This window comes from Bubalus kerabau, chromosome 1, assembly GCF_029407905.1.
Source record: "Bubalus kerabau isolate K-KA32 ecotype Philippines breed swamp buffalo chromosome 1, PCC_UOA_SB_1v2, whole genome shotgun sequence".
NCBI lineage: Eukaryota > Metazoa > Chordata > Mammalia > Artiodactyla > Bovidae > Bubalus > Bubalus kerabau.
In genome coordinates, this window is record NC_073624.1 from 27,503,173 (window position 1) to 27,522,119 (window position 18,947).

Below are 18,947 nucleotides of genomic sequence, written 5' to 3' on the forward strand. Positions count from 1 at the left end.
ATCACAAAAGAATCAGACACAATTTAGTGAATAAACAACACAACAATGGCATTTTCACACCTAAATTGTACAGGGGTGAGTTTACTTTTAGTTTTTAATGCCTATTTCTATTTTTTGTTTTCTAAGTAGACTTTTCAATATTGTTTTAGAAAACATTACCATTGAAATAGTAAAGCAAAGGATGGTTTGTTTACACAAAGTCAGACCTTTTACTGTTAATCTTATCATTTTAAGTAGCCCATATATTGGGATCCATTCATTGTATTTGGATACTTCCAAACATATTTTGGGCTTCCCTGGTGGCTCATATGGTAAAGAATCTGCCTGGAATGCGACAGATACAGATTCCATCTCTGGGTGGGGAAGATCCCCTGAAGAAGCGAACAGCAACCCAGTCCAGTATTCTTGCCTGGAGAATTTCATGGACAGAGGAGCCTGGTGGCTACGGTCCATGGAATCACAAAGGGTCGGACACAACTAAAGGATAACATTTTCACTTTCACTTTCAAAATATTTTGGGGTTAAAGAAAGATCTATCCCTACTAAGTATGATAAATGAAAGGAGTTAATACATATGGAGACCACAAGGAAGAAAAGAAATCCCTTTCCTCGTTAGTTCTGTTGAAGCTGTTTTATCAGAAAATATTTGTTGAGTTTATGAAAAGGTCCTTTTGAGTCCCCCTGTTAGTTCTGTTCCTTTTACACAGATTTGCAGGCAGTTTCATTTTTCTTGCTGTTAGGAAAGCCTTTTGATTTACGGTTTTGTGGATTCCCTATTCCTTTGACCATGGATGCATTTCTTATCAGAGCGCATCCTCAAGTACTTTCTGTTTGGAAGTTCTTAGCATATAAATGGTATTAAAGCTATAGACTGGAGGTAGTCCAGGAATGAAGTGTAAATTAGAAAAGAGGGCCCTGGATTAAGCACCAGAACAATCTAAGATTTTTAGAGAGAAGATGAAAGATAATGGCAAAAACAAAGCTGACAAGTGGCATCCAGTAGAGTAGAAAAAAAATTAGGAGAGTGTGGTAGCCTAGAAGCAAGGAAAAGAGCATGTATCAAAAAGAGATGATGCACTGGGACGACCCAGAGGGATGGAATGGGGAGGGAGGAGGGAGAAGGGTTCAGGATGGGGAACACATGTATACCTGTGGCAGATTCATTTTGATATTTGGCAAAACTAATACAATTATGTTAAGTTTAAAAATAAAATAAAAAGAGATGATAACAGTCCTGCATTAGAGATTAGTTAGGAACAATACTGCAGCAACAGCATAGTGTCATAGGAAGCAAGCAACAAATGTTAGCTGTTAATAGTAATAGTGAGGGGGGGTTGGTAACAGAAGTAGAAATGGGATAGGGGTATTTATGAGGGTATTATTGCAGGAGCGTCCTTTGTGATGGATACAGGCAAATATTTAGGAGGAATGATTCTACTTCAGCCAGCTTGTCATCAGAGCAGAGATTCTTAATATTTTTTGTACATGGTTCTCTCTGGCAGTCTGATGAAGCCTGTAGATCTCTTCCAAGAATAGTGCTTTCCTACTAAATGCATAAAATAAGACACACAGGATTAAAAAAGAAAATAACTATATGAAAATGTGGTAATCAAAGTGTTCAGAAAATAAATGAGTTGTATGCTTCTTTATTAACACAGTTGATAACAATATTTAGTAGGAAATCTAAGAACTCTCAAATTTCATCAGAGTGATGATGATGAACAATATTTTAATAACTGCAGCAGGTCTATTGTAGAAAAAGTCCTCAGTTTCTATTACCAAATCTCACAACTGCTGATGGTGGCATTGGGGCTTGTTGTATACTTTAATACTTGAAGCAGTTACTAAATTTCAGTTATAAGTTGTGAAAATAAAGATGTGGTTTTTTTCCCACATATGTTCATAGAGCTATAAATTCTATCCTTGGACCCTAGATTAAGAACCCTTGAGTTAGAGAGTAAAAGAAATCCCATATACAGGAAATTGATATAGGAAAATTAATTGATGATATCCAATTTATAATATATACCACATGAAATAATAATATGTTAGTGTGTTTTTCAAGGAAGAAAGCTATTCTTAGAACACTAATGAGGACAGACAGATAACTGAAGTAATGACATTGTGCCAATAATGTCAGAATCCCTGCCTCAATTCTGAATAAGCCCATCAATTTTATAGAGAGAAAAAAAATGAAATGTATCCACACCAGCGAGCTATGTTATTTCCACATGTTGTTAACCAAAAGGCGGAGAAAGCATGAGAATTAGGTTTACCTTTTCCCTCCGCTTCTGGGGGGAAAAAAAAAAACTTTAACAATATTTTCTACTGACTGCATAAGCCAATCTATTTCAGTATGTATCACTTTTTATCTCAAGTGATGAATAACATGGGCATAACAACATAAGAGGAAAGTTTTGGAGGAAGAAAACAATTCAGTTTGATCCACCATCTATTAAAGAGGAAATCAAAATGCTATAAAAACAAGAAATAGTTGCTAAAAATGGAAAACCTTTACCCTATCTAAGAGCATTTCTATACCTTACTAGTGAAGGTTCTGTAAAAAAAAAATAATAATAATAATGAAAGTATTCTACCTACTATAGTTCGTTCAACAGTTAATGTTACGATCACGAGTGCACTTTGGTAAGGATTGTGAACCAAATCTTTTTGGCTTCAAATAACTTGACTTGGGTGTGTGCACCCCCGTGAAAAATTTTGTCTTTCTACTTTGCATCATATCCAAATGCGGAATGCAAGCAACTTATATTGACTTTTTAAATGGTTAATGCTCTGATGATTAAAGACTCTTTTTTGTTGTTGTTCAGGAACGCAGCTGTGTCTCACTCTGAGCCCCCATGGACTCTAGCACACCAGTCTTCCCTGTCCCTCATCATCTCCCAGAGTTTGCCCAACTTCATGTTTATTGCATCAGTGATGCTGTCCAGCCATCTCATCCTCTGAGATGACATCAAGGCTTTTTACCTTAAGATAACTTTTTACCTTGACATAAAGACTCTTTTATGTCAAAGTAAAATGTGCTCTGTCAAATGCTGATCTTGATTTTGTGGTTCTTTTCCAACAGGGAGTGTGGAGCAGGAACTTTCGTCAATTTTGCATCCTTGGAGCGGGATGGGAAGCTCCCATACAACTGGTGAGTACTGTTTTGGAACAAGTCTGTAGGTAGCTTGACTATGCTGTGTGTGCTCCAAACTTGATTGTGCTGTATTTGGAAATAGATGGTTTTGCCTGGTTACCCTTTCATAATTTCAGTGATGGTGAACTTGAAGATGACTTCTTCACAGAGTACATTAGCTTATATAAGCTTAATTTAACTAAGGAGAGAAAATGAGGTGGTCAGCTCTGTACTGATACATTACACAAAGGAATGAAATGAAGCAGTTGTGTGAGTTGCCCGCAGCTAGGCTGATGAAGGGTTAATGCAGGAGGGTCATGGAGGAAGTATGGCTGAAGATGGAAGAGGATAGTCCAGGGACGTAGACAAGAGACAGAACAGCATCTCTGTTTAAAACTCAGGTTTCAGTGCCTGAGCCACTACTTCTGTTGAAAAATCAAGAAGTATACAGTTCGGGGCTCTCAATTCTTATGCTTACCAGGAGATAAATACCCAAGATTCCCTGAGAAAGGTAGCCTTGTTATTTCTATATGCTTGAGTATTAAGGACTTGGAGGGAGGAGGTATTCTGAGAACTAAGAAAGCATTGTCATGAAGTTAAATCAGTTGACATTATACCTAGCAGGAATCCATATGAATTAATGATCCTATGCACAGCAATGAATACCCAACAAAATTGCAAATTAAGTAACCATTTAATATGAAGCCAGCACTGCTTATATGTTCTAGTTTCTTTCACAAGCAACTCCATGCAAAATACCCTTAAAGATATACATTTCATGTTAATCCTCAGTGATTTTTTTTCTATTTTCCTAACCCCCTAAAAATGTTTAATCTGAAAGAAGTAGATATGTGATACTAGAAATTTTACTCTCAGAATTAATGAGGGGGGTGCTTTATTTAAACTGTAAATGCTAAATGGGCAACTAGTTGAGACCACTTTAGCTGAAAATCTAGGTGATATCAGATTATTTTTAATAAGACCATATGCTGTGCTATTTTAAAATTTCACCCTGAATGGAATTTTGCTATTCAAATACAATTCATCCAACTGTCAAGAGTAACCCATAAACACTTGATAGTAAAAAGTTATAAAACATTTCTAGATTTGTTCAAATATTATTAGCACTCTCTCCAAGATCAAGAGACAGACTCACTGATATTCATTTCTTGCCTATGCTCAGTCACTCACTTGTGTCAGACTCTTTGCAACTCCATGAACTGTAGCCTGCCAGGCTTCTCTGTCCATGGAATTTTCCAGGCAAGAGTACTGGAGTGGGTTGCCATTTCCTACTCCAGGGGATTTCCCCAACCCAGGGATCGAGCCTGCATCTCCTAGTTGGTAGGTGGATTCTTTACCACTAGCACCACCTGGGCAATCCCATTGCTTGCCTGTCTCACCCTTAAAAAAGACCCATTCACAGAGTAGTGATGAGGGACCCATCTAGAAACTGGTAACATTGTGCTTGTGACTCAGATCAATACATTTACTAACTACACAACTGGTCACAATTTACAAACTTTATGAGAGATCAGTTGTGGGAGAACCGAAACAAAAGAGAATTCATTTCAGGACATTCCTATAAAAGTTAAGAAAAATTCTTGTGCAGCTCTGGGCCAAAGACAGTGTTGCCAACGCCAACATTTTCTGGCTAACTGAGAATACATATCGCAGTGAGGATGTATAAGAACTAAAGTAACAAACTGACAGTCGTTTTCCCTAATTCTCAGAATAACTATAAATACAACCAAAGGATATTTCAAGATCTACATTAATACATGTTTTATTTTACTAGGTTTTAAATTACTGAAATTTGATTCAAATCAGGCATTTTTAAATCAACAGTCTGCATTAGAATTAACGTGAAGCTAAGTAATTTTGCTCCCACTCCATGGAGTATAAGTAAGATTAGCAACTAGGCAGTCAGTAATACATTGGATGAATGGTATGTGGATGTCATGCCATGCCCTTGTTTTAAGGATTATTTTGAGGAATGGTGTATTATAATCATTTATATTTTAAATAATATAGAAAGCCATACCTAGCAGTGCACCTTTATAAGAATATGTTCTGAAAGCTTGTTTACCAGAATCAGTATACTCAAACTAACCATTTGTATTCCTTACACAAGCTGCTGTTAGCTATCAAATGATGTTATAGATTTCTTAAAATAGCCTTAAGCATTGCAAGGGTAATATCCAAGAATAAGACTGGAGGTAACTAATGAGGCATTTCAGAGCCTCATTTAAATGAATGCAAAATGTAATCACCTAATAGCAGGCTAATTGACACAAACCAAGTTGAAAGAAATATATCTGATTACAATAAGGCTGCATGTGAATAAAACTGATTTGGGCAATATTATAGCATTTAAGCCCTCATGTTTAAATTTCAGAGAATGGAATAATATTTAACCATAATTAAGGTGCTTGTCATTTTAATTGATCCCAGTCAGTAATTTACTGATCTCTGTTCACAGTTTGTATTACTAACTCTTGCCACTTTTTCATCTTTACATCTGTTATCTATCAACGCTCACAGGCGTAGGAGTATATTTGCTTTCTTAACCCTGCTACCCTCATGTCTTTGGACTGATTATCTTTTGGCATTTTATATTAATCCTTGGTAAGTGACTTTTTTACTGTTTACCTAACACAAAATCTTTAAAAGTTAGCTTTCAAGAAGTAAACCAAAGAGAAAACCTTTTTTAATGATTCTATGTGTTTAGCAGCATGTGAAATTATTAGTCATGTATTGAAATGGAATAAAGCAGCTAATGGTACCCAGATGCTAACTATAATGTTTTCCCAATTAAATTTTCTTCTTGTGATGTTCTTGGCAAGCTTTTCTTCCATCTATTGTTAAGTTATTCATTTCATCGTTGAGTTAGTCCATGGCCTCTCATCTTTAAAAATGATGCATTCCATTTTTCTCACAATTTCCATTGGTTAGCTCCATATTTCCAAGAAGGAAAAAAAAAAAAAAAAGCAATCAGACAAAGAAACCCAAAACACTGTTCTCTGTTTTGGGGGGACTTTATGTTTTTATAATAATACTCACTCAGTGAATATTGAACCACTGACTATGTGTGAGCCTCTTTGTATAATCCTTTGATTTAATAGCACCTCTGCAAAGAGTGTTATCAGCATCATTTTACAGTGGTAGAAATAGAGGTGAAAGGAGATTAGCTATCTTGACAGCCCATGACTATATAGAAAATTCAGATTCCAAACCCAAGTGTCTCTGAAATCTATTCTTTCCTCTCTAAAAAGCCTCCTTTAAATTCTTATTTTCTTGACTTTTAAATCATTTTAATAATTAAATCTCAAAGAGTATCTTTTCATTTTTATAAAGTATAATGATCATGATCTTGAATTTTGAGATTAATGTATCCAGAAGAACTATTTCTTTTTCTGAACCATAAGTCAGCATAAGGCAGCAGTTTCTCAGAGGAAAAAGAAATCATTGTCCTTAAGTATTAGTCCATGGTGTTTAAGTACTAAATTATGTACGAATGGATCCAGAAACCTGGACAACTTGAGAAGGACTCAAATAAAAACAATAAAAACAGTTCACGGACTGGAAAAAGGTCTCATGGTGGGGGAGGGGACAGAATTCAATATTTAAAGCATTCTGGAGAGTTAGCCATTCAAATAGAATTGATCAAATGTTCAGCTTCTCTGAAGACAGAGGAAATACAGTGGGCAAAGTTAGAACTTTGATTTGCAATGGGAAAAGTATAAAAAAGAATGTCCTCACAATGGAGATTGTTAATACCAGAATTTGTATTTTCTTTATTAAAAAAAAGGACTAGTTGAAAAACTTCTGAAACATGGTAGACAAGCTGTATAAGTAATAAAGACAGAAGAATGTACTGGATGAGAAAGACCCCTTCACTATTATTCCTAGTTTATTCTTAATAACAGTCTCCCTTATAGGACTTCACCACAGTCAATCAATGTTTTAAATATTTGACATCAGATGGTGTTCATGTATGAGTGGAAAGTGAAAAGGTAGTAAAAGTGTTAATCACTCAGTCATGTCCAACTCTTTGCGATCCCATGTACTATAACCTGCCAGGCTCCTCTGTCCATGGAATTCTATAGGCAAGAATACTGGAGTAGTTAGCCATTCCCTTCTCCAGGGGATTTTTCCAAACCAGGGATCAAACCCAGGTCTCCTGCATTGCAGGAGGATTCTTTACCGTCTGAGCCACCAGGGAAACCCAAGAATACTAGAGTGAGTAGCCTATCCCTTCTCCAGGGGATCTTCTCAATCCAGGAATCCAACTGGGGTTGCCTGTGTGGCAGGCGAATTCTTTACCAGCTGAGCTACCAGGAAAGCCCTCCCACTGATGAACACAGGTTCAAATTTCAGCAACCCCTTCAAGGTCTGTTATTTATAGTACTGCTCAAATAGCATGCGACCCAACTTCGGAAGGGAAAAATCCACTCAGTAGTTTTTAAAAGAATGGTCCTGAGGCTATAAATGGTTATCTCCAGATGAGAAGAGAAAGCAAAAGATGGAGCCCCAGGCTTTCTGCATTTTCCATCAACTGCACACATAACAAGAAACGAAAATATACTGAACCAAACTGTGTTTCCAGCCCTAGACTTGTGCTATGCAAGATATAAAAGAGGTAAAATGGATGGTCCCTGCTCCTTCAATTACAGTTCAGTACTCACAAAGCCACCCAAATTCGCTACTCTATGCTACTTTTCTCTTTATCTCATAAATTGTGGATATTTTCCCCTGCTTTCATTTGCTAGGTAGTCTTTTAAAATCCTCCTTCAGATGTGTGTGTCTTCATATTTCACCCCTCTATTAACAACCACCCCAAATAACAGAGCCATCCTCTTCATTCTTAACACTGCCTGGCTTCATGTCTAACCTGTCAACTTCTTGGATAGATATGTTCCTGATGATTGTCTAAAATCCTCCTGATGCTTCTCATGGTTTGTGTGGAAATCCAGAGACTCTTTCTCCCTCATATTGATCTCAGGTGGCAATGGCTTGGAGTGGGCCTTTGTTCCCAGCCAGAGATTGGGCTGGGTCACAGCCCACTGAAAACACCAGATCCTAGCCACCAGACCAGTGGTCAATGACAAGACCCCTCGCCCTTTGGCTTTGCGGAAAAGAATTTCACAAAGAGGGAAAGTAATGAAACAAGTAGAGTATTTATTAAGAGGGAAAATGTACAGTGCATGTGGATGGACACACAGGCAGACTCAGGGAGAGAGAGAGTTGCTGAGTTGCATCCTCATGACAGTTGAATTGCTTTTATTGGGCATTTCTTCAGGGTTTCCTTCAGCCAAGCATTTTGCTTTGCTTGGTTCACAGTCCATATTTGATATATCTCAGGACTCCCATGTTGTGGGAAGATCCTCCCACACATCTCTACCTCAAAGGCATCTGGGCAGAGTATCCCTTGACATTAATCCCCCTTTGACCTCCAAGGAGCCTTTCTCTGCAGGTGTAGTCAGGGAGGTCTCCTGACTTCAGGAACAAGAAATACGTGGTCTGAGCAAGGCCTAGCCTCCTCCCTTAATTGTCCTGCTATTCTTTTCTTGCCAATAGAGAATGAATCTCCAATTGGTTTACCCTGCCGGGCCCATCTGTCTCCTGCCTAAATAGAGTGGTTCAAATCTTTTCCCAAGTAGTGGCAGAATCACAGTGGAGCCTATGTGCCCATTAGCTTAATCTTAAAATTGCATTCTGCCAGGATTTCTGACTTTAGTGATCTCAGATTGTATTTCCTGTTCAAAGAAAACCATCTCATTTGGACCAGCTGTCTCCAGATTCAGTGTTGTTATTCTCTTTTCTTTACTATCATAGTCACCTCATGCTCTACTCACATACTCATCTGCCTGTTCTAAATCCTTAATAGTCAGTATTTTAAGCATGTTGCAATATTGCTGCTCAGCTTTACTCCTGTTTGTGGCATGTTCTATTCAGAGAATGACATAACTCTAAAGACCTATTGAAGATGTGAAGATGATTTGTGTTTGTATCATGAAAAAGTACATAATGCTTAGGAAATTTAGAGTTTTTTGAGTTTATTGTTTTCAGGTTTACTTTGTGTTTGTTTTTAACCATCATAAACCCCATGTCTCTGCCATTGCCTGATATTCCTCTTGGAATGAATTCCATTCTGGTATGCTTTCCAAGACAGTCATAATCATGAAGAACTTATAAAGAATGCATCTTTTTTAAAAAATGTATTTATTTTTAATTGGAAGATAATTGCTTTACAATATTGTGTTGGTTTCTGCCATACATCAACATGAATCAGCCATAGGTATACATATGTCCCCTCCCACTTGACCCTCCCTTCCACCTCCTAATGCATCTTAACTTCTTGAAGTCATTAGGATTTTGAACCTTATCTAATGAAAGTGAAAGAGAAAAAGTAAAGGAAGTGCATAATCCTATATGTGTATATACTACATGTCAGATGGGTGTTATTAATCAGTTATTCAGAAAATCTTTTGCAATGACAAGATGATGACCTCAGCATCACCCAAAATGCACACACTCATGAGCTCTGTCCATAAAGTAATGAAGGGAAAACTGCTAGCAAAGCCCGAACTTACACGTTTAAAAGCGAATTTTCCCTTGCTTTGAGTCATAGGATCAGTACAGCCATTGAAAATGTGGGAAAATTCTCTCAGTCTTGCTGTGAAGTCCCACAATTCAGTACTGGCATGTCCCATAGCTTTACATAACAAGAACCCTTGGGAATCTTCAGCAATTCAGTAAAATCTAATCAGAACAATGAAAGTCATACACAAACTATGAAGACATATACTTAAGAGCATACAAAACATGTGGTAGAATTTCATATTGTATTTTAGGTTCATTCAATCAGTGAATGTGACAGAAAGAAAAAAATAGTACCTCTCTCCCATGAATCAGGTTTCAAGACAGCTGTGGAATAGTAGCGGCTTAATATTTCAGCACTACATTTATTCAGTGTCACCCTACCACAGACATTTGTTTCCTCCTGGTTTCCCTTAAAGTCTGTTTGGATCAGAAAGGTTTTGTGTTTTTCTTTTTTTAATTTCACTCTGAATTACAAAATATGTTGGCAACCTCCAGAGTTACCATGCTGCTGCTGCTGCTGCATCACTTTAGTCGTGTCCAACTCTGTGCAACCCCATAGACGGCAGCCCACCAGGCTCCCCCGTACCTGGGATTCTCCAGGCAAGAACACTGGAGTGGGTTGCCATTTCCTTCTCCATTGCATGAAAGTGAAAAGTGAAAGTGAAGTCGCTCAGTCGTGTCCGACTCCTAGCAACCCCAGGGACTACAGCCTACCAGGCTCCTCCGTCCATGGGGTTTTCTAGGCAAAAGTACTGGAGTGGGGTGCCATTGCCTTCTCCGAGAGTTACCATAACTGTTCCTTATTATGCTAAAATTCTGCTTTCATCAGGCACTAAAGTGATTGGCTCCTCGTACAGGAAGTAAATGTATGATTCCTAGGGTTAAGTAAGTTATCATTACAGTTCAGTTCAGTTCAGTTGTTCAGTCGTGTCCAGCTGTTTGTGACCCCATGGACTGCAGCACGCCAGGCCTCCCTGTCTATCATCAACTCCTGGAGTTTACTCAAACTCATGCCCATTGAGTCGGTGATGTCATCCAACCATCTCATCCTCTGTTGTCCCCTTCTCCTCTTGCCTTCAATCTTTCCCAGTATCAGGGTCTTTTCAAATGAGTCAGTTCTTCACATCAAGTGGCCAAAGTATTGGAGCTTCAGGTTCAGCATCAGTCCTTCCAATGAATATTCAGGACTGATCTCCTTTAGGATGGACTGGTTGGATCTCCTTGCAGTCCAAGAGACTCTCAACAGTCTTCTCCAACACCACAGTTCAAAAGCATCAATTCTTCAGCACTCAGCTTTCTTTATAGTCCAACTCTCACATCCACACATGACTACTGGAAAAACCACAGCCTTGACTAGACGGGCCTTTGTTGGCAAAGTAATATCTCTGAGATCGTGCATGAGACAGGGTGCTCAGGGCTGGTGCACAGGGATAACTCAGAGGGATGGAATGGGGAGGGAAGTGGGAGGGGGGTTCAGGATGGGGAACACATGTAAACCCATGGCTGATTCATGTCAATGTATGGCAAAAACCACTACAATATTGTAAAGTAATTAGGCTCCAATTAAAATAAATAATTTTTTTAAAAAGAAATTCACACAGATTAAGAAAAAAAATAATATCTCTGCTTTTTAATGTGCTATCTAGGTTGGTCATAACTTTTCTTCATTACTAGAGTAGGGTAAAAGAATTATTCAGTAGCACAGGAAGCTCAGCATGATGCTCTGTAATGACCTAGAGGGGTGAGGGAGGGGTGAGAGGAAGGAGATAGATGTACACACATCGTCGATACACTTCACTGTATGTTAGAAACTAACTCAATTGGAAAGCAATTACTCCAATTTAAGAAAATTATTCAGGAAGTAATTTCTTTAGGTTCCCAAACACCTATGTGGCACAGCTCTGTCCAATATGATGGTGGATTTTTGTTTTGCGGGGGGGGGGGGGTTCCTGTGGGGGAAGATGATGAAGAGGCAAAGTAAAAACCTGAATGTTTATTCCTTCTAAATCCCAAATATGGAAGACAAAAAGAAGCTGAGGGAGAAAAGAAATTACAAGAACTATCAAATGGATTATCTTCACTAAGAATTGGGAAGAAATAAAAACTCTCTGAAACTAGAAAAGGAAAAACAGAAACATCACTTTCGTTTATGAATATGTCCTTCCTTCTGTTACTTCCTCTTCACCCACAAGTGCCATTTCCCCAGAGGGATCCTTCATGAGACCAAATCTAATATCCAGTTCTTAACTGCATCATTAAGTAAAATTGTGAGGATGATATAATAAAGATGTTTTGTTTCAATTCAATTAAATAAGCATTTATTGGCCACCCACTAGTGTTCCATGAACTGTATATACTCAGCTCTGAGGGCAAAGGACAATCTAGCAAGGAGGGCATGCACAACTCATGGTCAGACCACATGAGAGATACTCCATGAATCAAGTGCTATGAAATTCCAGAGGAAGTAGTATTTCATTTGCTAAAGACTTTACAGAAATGGGGGTACCCAAATATTCATAATTTTAAATATCAATAAATATTTTGCCACATAAGAGTACTCAGATCACAACTGGCTACTTACTACCTATTGTTTGTGCTCTGAAGGTCTGGGTGCTCCCATCAATATTTCAAGACCTTTGAAAATTACTTATAAAAGTTGTAACACTCAATCATGTATCAATATCATTTATTTAAGACAATCTAAATAGAATAATGAAGCCTTTCAGCAGATACTATCCTAGTTTTAGGTAACTTAGGTCAGTTATCTTACATATTGGTAGAAAATAATTACCCTTTAAAATACTCTTAAAATGTTATTAGCTGAAGCATAACTAGTATTATATGTGTTTGAGTTTGCAGACTAGTAATGAATCAGAAACAAGCAGGTAATAGGTGCAATTCTTCAGATAGCTTAAAACTTTGTTCAAAACTAAATAAGAACAATGCTATAGGAGAATTTATGACACATGGCAACACTGAGCACAAATTCACATTCTTGTTGAAAATACCTGAAAAATGTTATTTTTAGTCTTTAAAAAACCAGTATGTCCATTCTCTGTCCATCAGCTGTCACCTTTATTTCCCAATTTTTTTCCTTCTTGCTTGTAGAACCTGGAATGTTCACCCAGTAGATATTTCTATGTATTTACAAAACACTTCAGCAACTTAATACCTAGGAGCAAGAAATTATATTTCTAGAACTCAGCTTTTTTGCAAATCTGAAATATAAAGTATAGGTTGCTTCTGAAATCTAAAGGAATTTTTTTTAATGAATCTGAAATTTTTATCATTATCTTTTCATTTAAGGGAAAGTAATTAAACAAATTAGGCATGTTTAATAAAAATTTAATATAATAGAGGTGCCTGATATACAATAATTATTTAAAGCTCCCTAAGCTTAATCATATGTTAATCAATTCTTTAGCCCAGATAAATTTGCTTCTCTTTTTTTTAATTCTCAGGAGTAAAAATGGCTTAAAGAAGAGGAAACTGACTAAGTAAGTTTTTCTTACTATTTCATTTAAAAATATTCTTCATAATGATCTTCACTTTCCAAATTGAAAAGATTGTGTGTCTTTAATAGAAGGAAGCTTAAGAAAGAGGCAATGCATATTATGTGTTGCAGTCATGTGTTGGTGTGTTTACACATATGGATGTCAGTGACCACCAAGAAAGTGTACCAACAGAACACTTTTCAAGAATAAGGAAAACTCTCACTGCATGAAATCTGCGAAGAATGGGTTGTTAGGAATTATAGAAGTCTTACAGAAGGATGTCTACTCTTCTACATCTATAAAAAATATACAATGTTTAGCTACATCAAAGTAGTACAAAAACCTTTGCCATTTTGTAGCTTCAAATTTCATGCTTATTGCAGGAAAAAGGCTTTTATTCTATGTGATGTTATAACAAATACTTTGATAAATGCTGTCTCAGGAAATCTTCATAATAAATTGAAAAGGATAATTGCTTTAGCTTGCCTGTGGTTTCACTTAATCTGCTGAATGGTTAAGTCATAAGAATTATAATTCTGAGGGGTGAAAATGAACTATCAGTTGATTTCAAAAGCCTAATTAGAGTATCACCTCTAGGCCTTTAGTTGAAAACTCTACACATAAAGAGTCGATCGTTTCTATAAATAGACTTTATTCTTGATACTTGCCTGGGACAGAATATTGGTGAATTCATTAAGGAGCCAATTAAGCCAATTTCCATCAGTTCTATGGTATCTGTGCTAATGGAGTACATAACACAAAAGAAAAGTTAATCCAAAATATTTCTATTCGGCTTTGAGTGACATATAATGCTTTGGCACATGTACATGACAGAATATTTTTTTCCTGAATCTATTTCAAATTAATACTCATTCATTGGCATCTATCAAGTGAGGTAGGAGAGACAAGACCAGCCAAGCAGAGGAGAGGAGCTGTCAGGTGGAAGGAATGATTTGACAGAAACACTTTGTTGCCCAAAATTTTTAGTTGAGTTGTTAAGTGAGGTCCAGAGGCATAGATTAGAGCAGTTAGAGGTTGGAGTCTCAGGACCAAGAGGGGACCTAAGATGGAGGCAGAACGAAGCAGGAGGTGGACCCAAGTTTGGAGTGGTGTATAGATGTGGTGGAACCTGCCCATAAGCCGAAACCCCATGTCAAGCTAACGTCCTCCTTCCCTCTTCTCATTTTCCCTCTAGTCCTCTCTCCTTCTTTACAGGTCATTTTTTAGGTACTCTTTCCATCTTTCCATTTACTTTCTCTTTATCTTTTCTCTTTCAGTCCAAATGCCCCACCATTACCACCTTCCCTCTCTCCACTTACCTTCATTCCTCTCCTTTCTCACCTCTTCTTTCCCCCTTTGGTCTAAATCCTTACCCCCACCCCACCCCCACCCCCCACCCCCAATTGATTTCTGCTCCTTACCAGCTTTCTCTCTCTTCTCTTCCTCTCCCTGATGCCCACCCTTCTACTTCCTGGTCCTTCCTCTGACTTTCTTTTTCCTCCTCTTCTTGCTTTTGCTTTTTCTAATCCCATTTTCCTCCTAAGGGGATGAGAACTAGAATCATTAAGCCCAATTTTAAGGTCATTGTATTGCTCAAAGACAGCAGGGAGGGGAGCCTCCCTGCCCCCTGCCCAAGTTAGCTGTTCTTTTAGAAGGATGGCAAGTTTGAATGAGAAAGCTTTTAACCAGGAGTCCTTCTCCTTGGTTATCCTTAGCATTCTCTGGCTTACTTCCCTGGTGGCTCAAATGGTAAAGCGTCTGCCTACAATGTGGGAGACCTGGGTTCAATCCCTGGGTCGGGAAGATCTCCTGGAGAAGAAAACAGCAATCCACTCCAGTATTCTTGTCTGGAAAAATCCCATGAATGGAGGAGCCTGGTAGGCTACAGTCCATAGGGTCGCAAAGAGTCGGACTTGACTGAGCGACTTCACTTTCACTTTCTCTGGCTTAGTAGCCCTGAGATCTTGAACTCCTCACATAACTGTCTCAGCCTTGTCTCTCTCTGGAGCACCTTCTTAAAAGTGAAGTGAACGTGTGTGTTAGTCACTCAGTCACATCCTACTCTTTGTGACCCCATGGACTATAGCCCCCCAAGCTCCTCTGTCCATGGGATTCTCCAGGCAAGAATAATGGAGTGGGTACCCATTCCGTCCCCCAGGGGATCTTCCCGACTGAGGGATCGAACCCACATCTCCTGCACTACAGACAGATTCTTTACCATCTGAGCCACCAGGAAAGCCCAAGCATGAGGCTAACGTTCTCCATGTCTAACCTCAACCATCAACCAAGCAAGATAATGCATAAGCATATTTACAGTTTATAGTATGTTTTAAGGGTACAGAGCTTCCCTGGTGTGATTTTCACACACACACACATACACACACACACACACACACACACACACTTAAGGGTACCAGTCAGTGTTATTATTATTAAATAAAACCATTACAATTTGTATTATCTAGGAGACATAATACCCTTAAAATCTACTAAAATCTTAACATAAATTAATCAGAGGAGCTAGTCAACAACTTTGAACAAATATCTATTATATGCTCTGTGTTTGCTAATAAGAAATAAGACCACAGGTGGATGACATAAGCTGAGTAAGTTGCCGCAAAACTGAGAGAAAGGCTAACTCTGTGGACCCTGGTAAGGTGGAAAGGCTTGGGTTAGGTGACAGAGCGCTGTGTCCTGCAGAAGCTCCAAGAACAGATTGGGACAGGTAAGCCCTAGAAGAGATAAGCAGCTAGAGACAACTACAGAAAATAGAACTGAATTCTTATTCCACAAAACAAAAACAAGGCGAGAACTTCTGTGGCATATGCAGAAATGTAAAGTCGGATGTGCTACTTTATTTTATTTACGAACTGTTTTGAGACTTCTGGAGATGTGCAAGGCTCTGAACACAGCCCTCTCTGAGCGAGGCACTGGGAACTCCCTGGAGATATGCTTCCAGCCTTTTCTCTGGGGAGACACAAGTCCCTGCCTTTGTCAAACTGTTTAAATTTACAAGTGTCTATGATATACAAGTGTCAACCTTGCAATGTAAGTGTCCCTACGATATTTCATAGATGAGCATGTTAAATCTCAGGAGAGTTAAGTAAATAAAGTAAAACTATAATTCAAACAGGTCTTCAGGCTAATCCTTTGTTTTTCCCTATAAACTGGAGTTTTCTAGAAACAACACATATACCTGTGTGTGTATGAATATGTGTGTGTGAAATATGTTGCTGCTAAAGTAAAAGTCAGTGGAAAATCTAGAGATTTTTCCTATCTCAAGGAAGTTAAGTACATAGGGCTCTCTTTTTTAATTATAATATATTAGGGATTGGTAATTTTAACCCTAAAAAAATATAAGTGCTAACCTGTGAGAAGTAAAACATCTGTTTTCTGCAAGGAAATTGTTCATGTTTGAGAAGTAAGGCATTAAACATCATGTGACACCTATCAGCAGGATTTTTAAAATGTACTTTTCTTTGTGTTTGACAAAGCCCGGTTCAACTGGATGATTTTGATGCCTACATCAAGGACATGGCCAAAGACTCTGACTATAAATTTTCTCTTCAGTTTGAGGTGAGTAGATAAAGTATTTCCTGCCCTCTGGGGGCATTGGAACTGGCAGACTTGTACCTGCATCAATCCTCTGCTCACTGGGCAATGCTGAGTGTGATTCATAAAAGGCAGAATGATCACTGGATTCAGGGTTGTCTAGGGTGCTGGTTCAGAGCGAAGGATGTCATCCCTTAGTAGGTCAGTGTTTGAGTGGCACAAATGAAGGAAAGGAGAGAATAGATGTAGGCACTGGGGTGAACAAACAAGGCAACAGGAGACGTTTTCCGCGGTAACACTGAAAACCAGGGATGGAAAGTGAGGGGAAGCAAACTGAGAATTGAGAGTCAGAACAATTTCTCTTTCAGGGAATTTTTACTGCGTTTCTCACATCATTTAGGCCACGGTAAGTGTGGATGGTGGATGAATTGGACAGGAGCCCCTTATTTCCTGAGCATAGAGGAGCCTGGTGTTTCTTATAACCTCAGGAGTTTTGGCAGTCTATTGGATATGCGAGGTTTTGTTTGCTTTTCTTGGAGAAATTGGAGAGAGTTACACATGCTTTGTGTTGAAGAAGAACAAAATTAGCGACATCTCCTTTTTCTGGAGCACACTTTTTTCTTTGAATCCAAGAATGTGTGTCAGAGTAGATGGAAATGAGTCTAGGATCTCTGTAGTGTGAGGGATACAGCTGGTCCCCAGGTTTTCTTCTCACATATTTCACAGCTCAGAATACAGTCTGGAGCCTTCTACAGCAAGGCTCAGGTGACTCGTGATTCACGAAGACCAAAAAGACAGGAAAGATAAAGTGATTTCTAAATTGTGTCATTTTTTTAAAGCCTTATAGGCTTTTTTTTCCTGTGAGACACTAGGCTGTTGAATAAAGCTGCCTTCTCCTCATTATCCATATTCATTTCTTCTTTTCCCGCACCAGCCAAGAATAGCTTTGTTCTGCAAGAAGCAGCAGGAGTCCTGGTGTGGATATTCATCCCAACAGGGGATTTAAGGATGAGAAGAGTCTCATACATTATCAAATACAAAGCCCCCAACTATCACCTGTGTCTTGAGAAATGTCACATAAAGCCTGACTGAGTTATCCATTGTATGCAGCTGGCATATGAAATTATAAATGCTACACCAGATGCTCAAAAACAGAAACCCAATTTGAAATGGAGATCTATGGGAGGGTTGGGGGCTTCCGTGGTGACTTAGTGGTAAAGAATCCACTTGCCAAGGGGGGAGACTCAGGTTCAGTTCCTGGGTTAGGAAGATCCCCTGGAGAAGGGAATGGCAACCCACTCGCAGTATTCTTGCCTGGGAAATCCCATGGACAGAGGAGCCTGGCAGGCTACCGTCCATGGGGCCACAAAAGAGTCAGACATGACTTAGCAGCTAAACAATAACAAAATGGGAGGATGATATTTCAGAAAAGTATACCAATGAAAGAAGGAGGCTTTTTATAAGAAAACATAAGGCTAAACTCAAAAGAAAATAAATATCTAAATAATTCCCATCATGGTGATGAAAATGATTGGGTTAGCCAAAAAGTTTGTTTGGATTTTTCCATATCATCTTACGGACAAATCCAGATGAACTTTTTGGTCAATACAATATAGCCTAGGTACACTTTCAACTTCATTGAAGCTGCAGTCATTTAATTCCCACTAGCTGACTTGATCTCAGTGGCACAGCGAGGGTCATTGCCTTTGCTGGCAGGCAAACTTCAGTACTTTGCTGAAGTACTCTCAGTTCACACCATCAAACCCCAGTGTAACTATTACTGTGCTTCTGAATTGCATCACTAGTTTAAAAAAAAAATTCAGAGAATCATTTTCCAGTAAAAAAAAAATGTGTTTTTTTCAGACAGAAAAAAATTCTGTGAATGACAGAAACACAATTCAAACTGGTTTAGACCAAACATAAAGGGAACTTGTTCAAATGAAAACTAAGATATCCCATATAATCAAAGGGAGGATTGAGTGACTACACCAGGAGGGGAGCAGGGAAGCAGCTGAGACTCAGGAATGGCTAAAATCAGGGGCCAGAGAACCCCTCTGTAGAGGAATAGAAATTTCTCGTTTCTACTTCTCTCTCTGTCTTGGCCTCACTTTCTCTGGCCTAATCCAACCCCTTTCTCATAGTGGATTATGGAACCACCGACA

At 38.5% G+C, this 18,947-nt stretch overlaps 1 protein-coding gene across 1 annotated transcript in view; it reads left to right on the top strand.

Moving 5' to 3' along the window:
• Positions 1 to 18,947, top strand: part of PTPRO (protein tyrosine phosphatase receptor type O) — a 265,891-nt gene that overhangs the window by 213,672 nt on the left and 33,272 nt on the right. The window contains exons 16-19 of the mRNA XM_055571060.1: positions 3,086 to 3,154; positions 5,678 to 5,761; positions 13,201 to 13,236; positions 16,728 to 16,809. Coding sequence (XP_055427035.1) covers positions 3,086 to 3,154; positions 5,678 to 5,761; positions 13,201 to 13,236; positions 16,728 to 16,809 — 271 coding nt within the window. The remainder of the gene's footprint in view (positions 1 to 3,085; positions 3,155 to 5,677; positions 5,762 to 13,200; positions 13,237 to 16,727; positions 16,810 to 18,947) is intronic.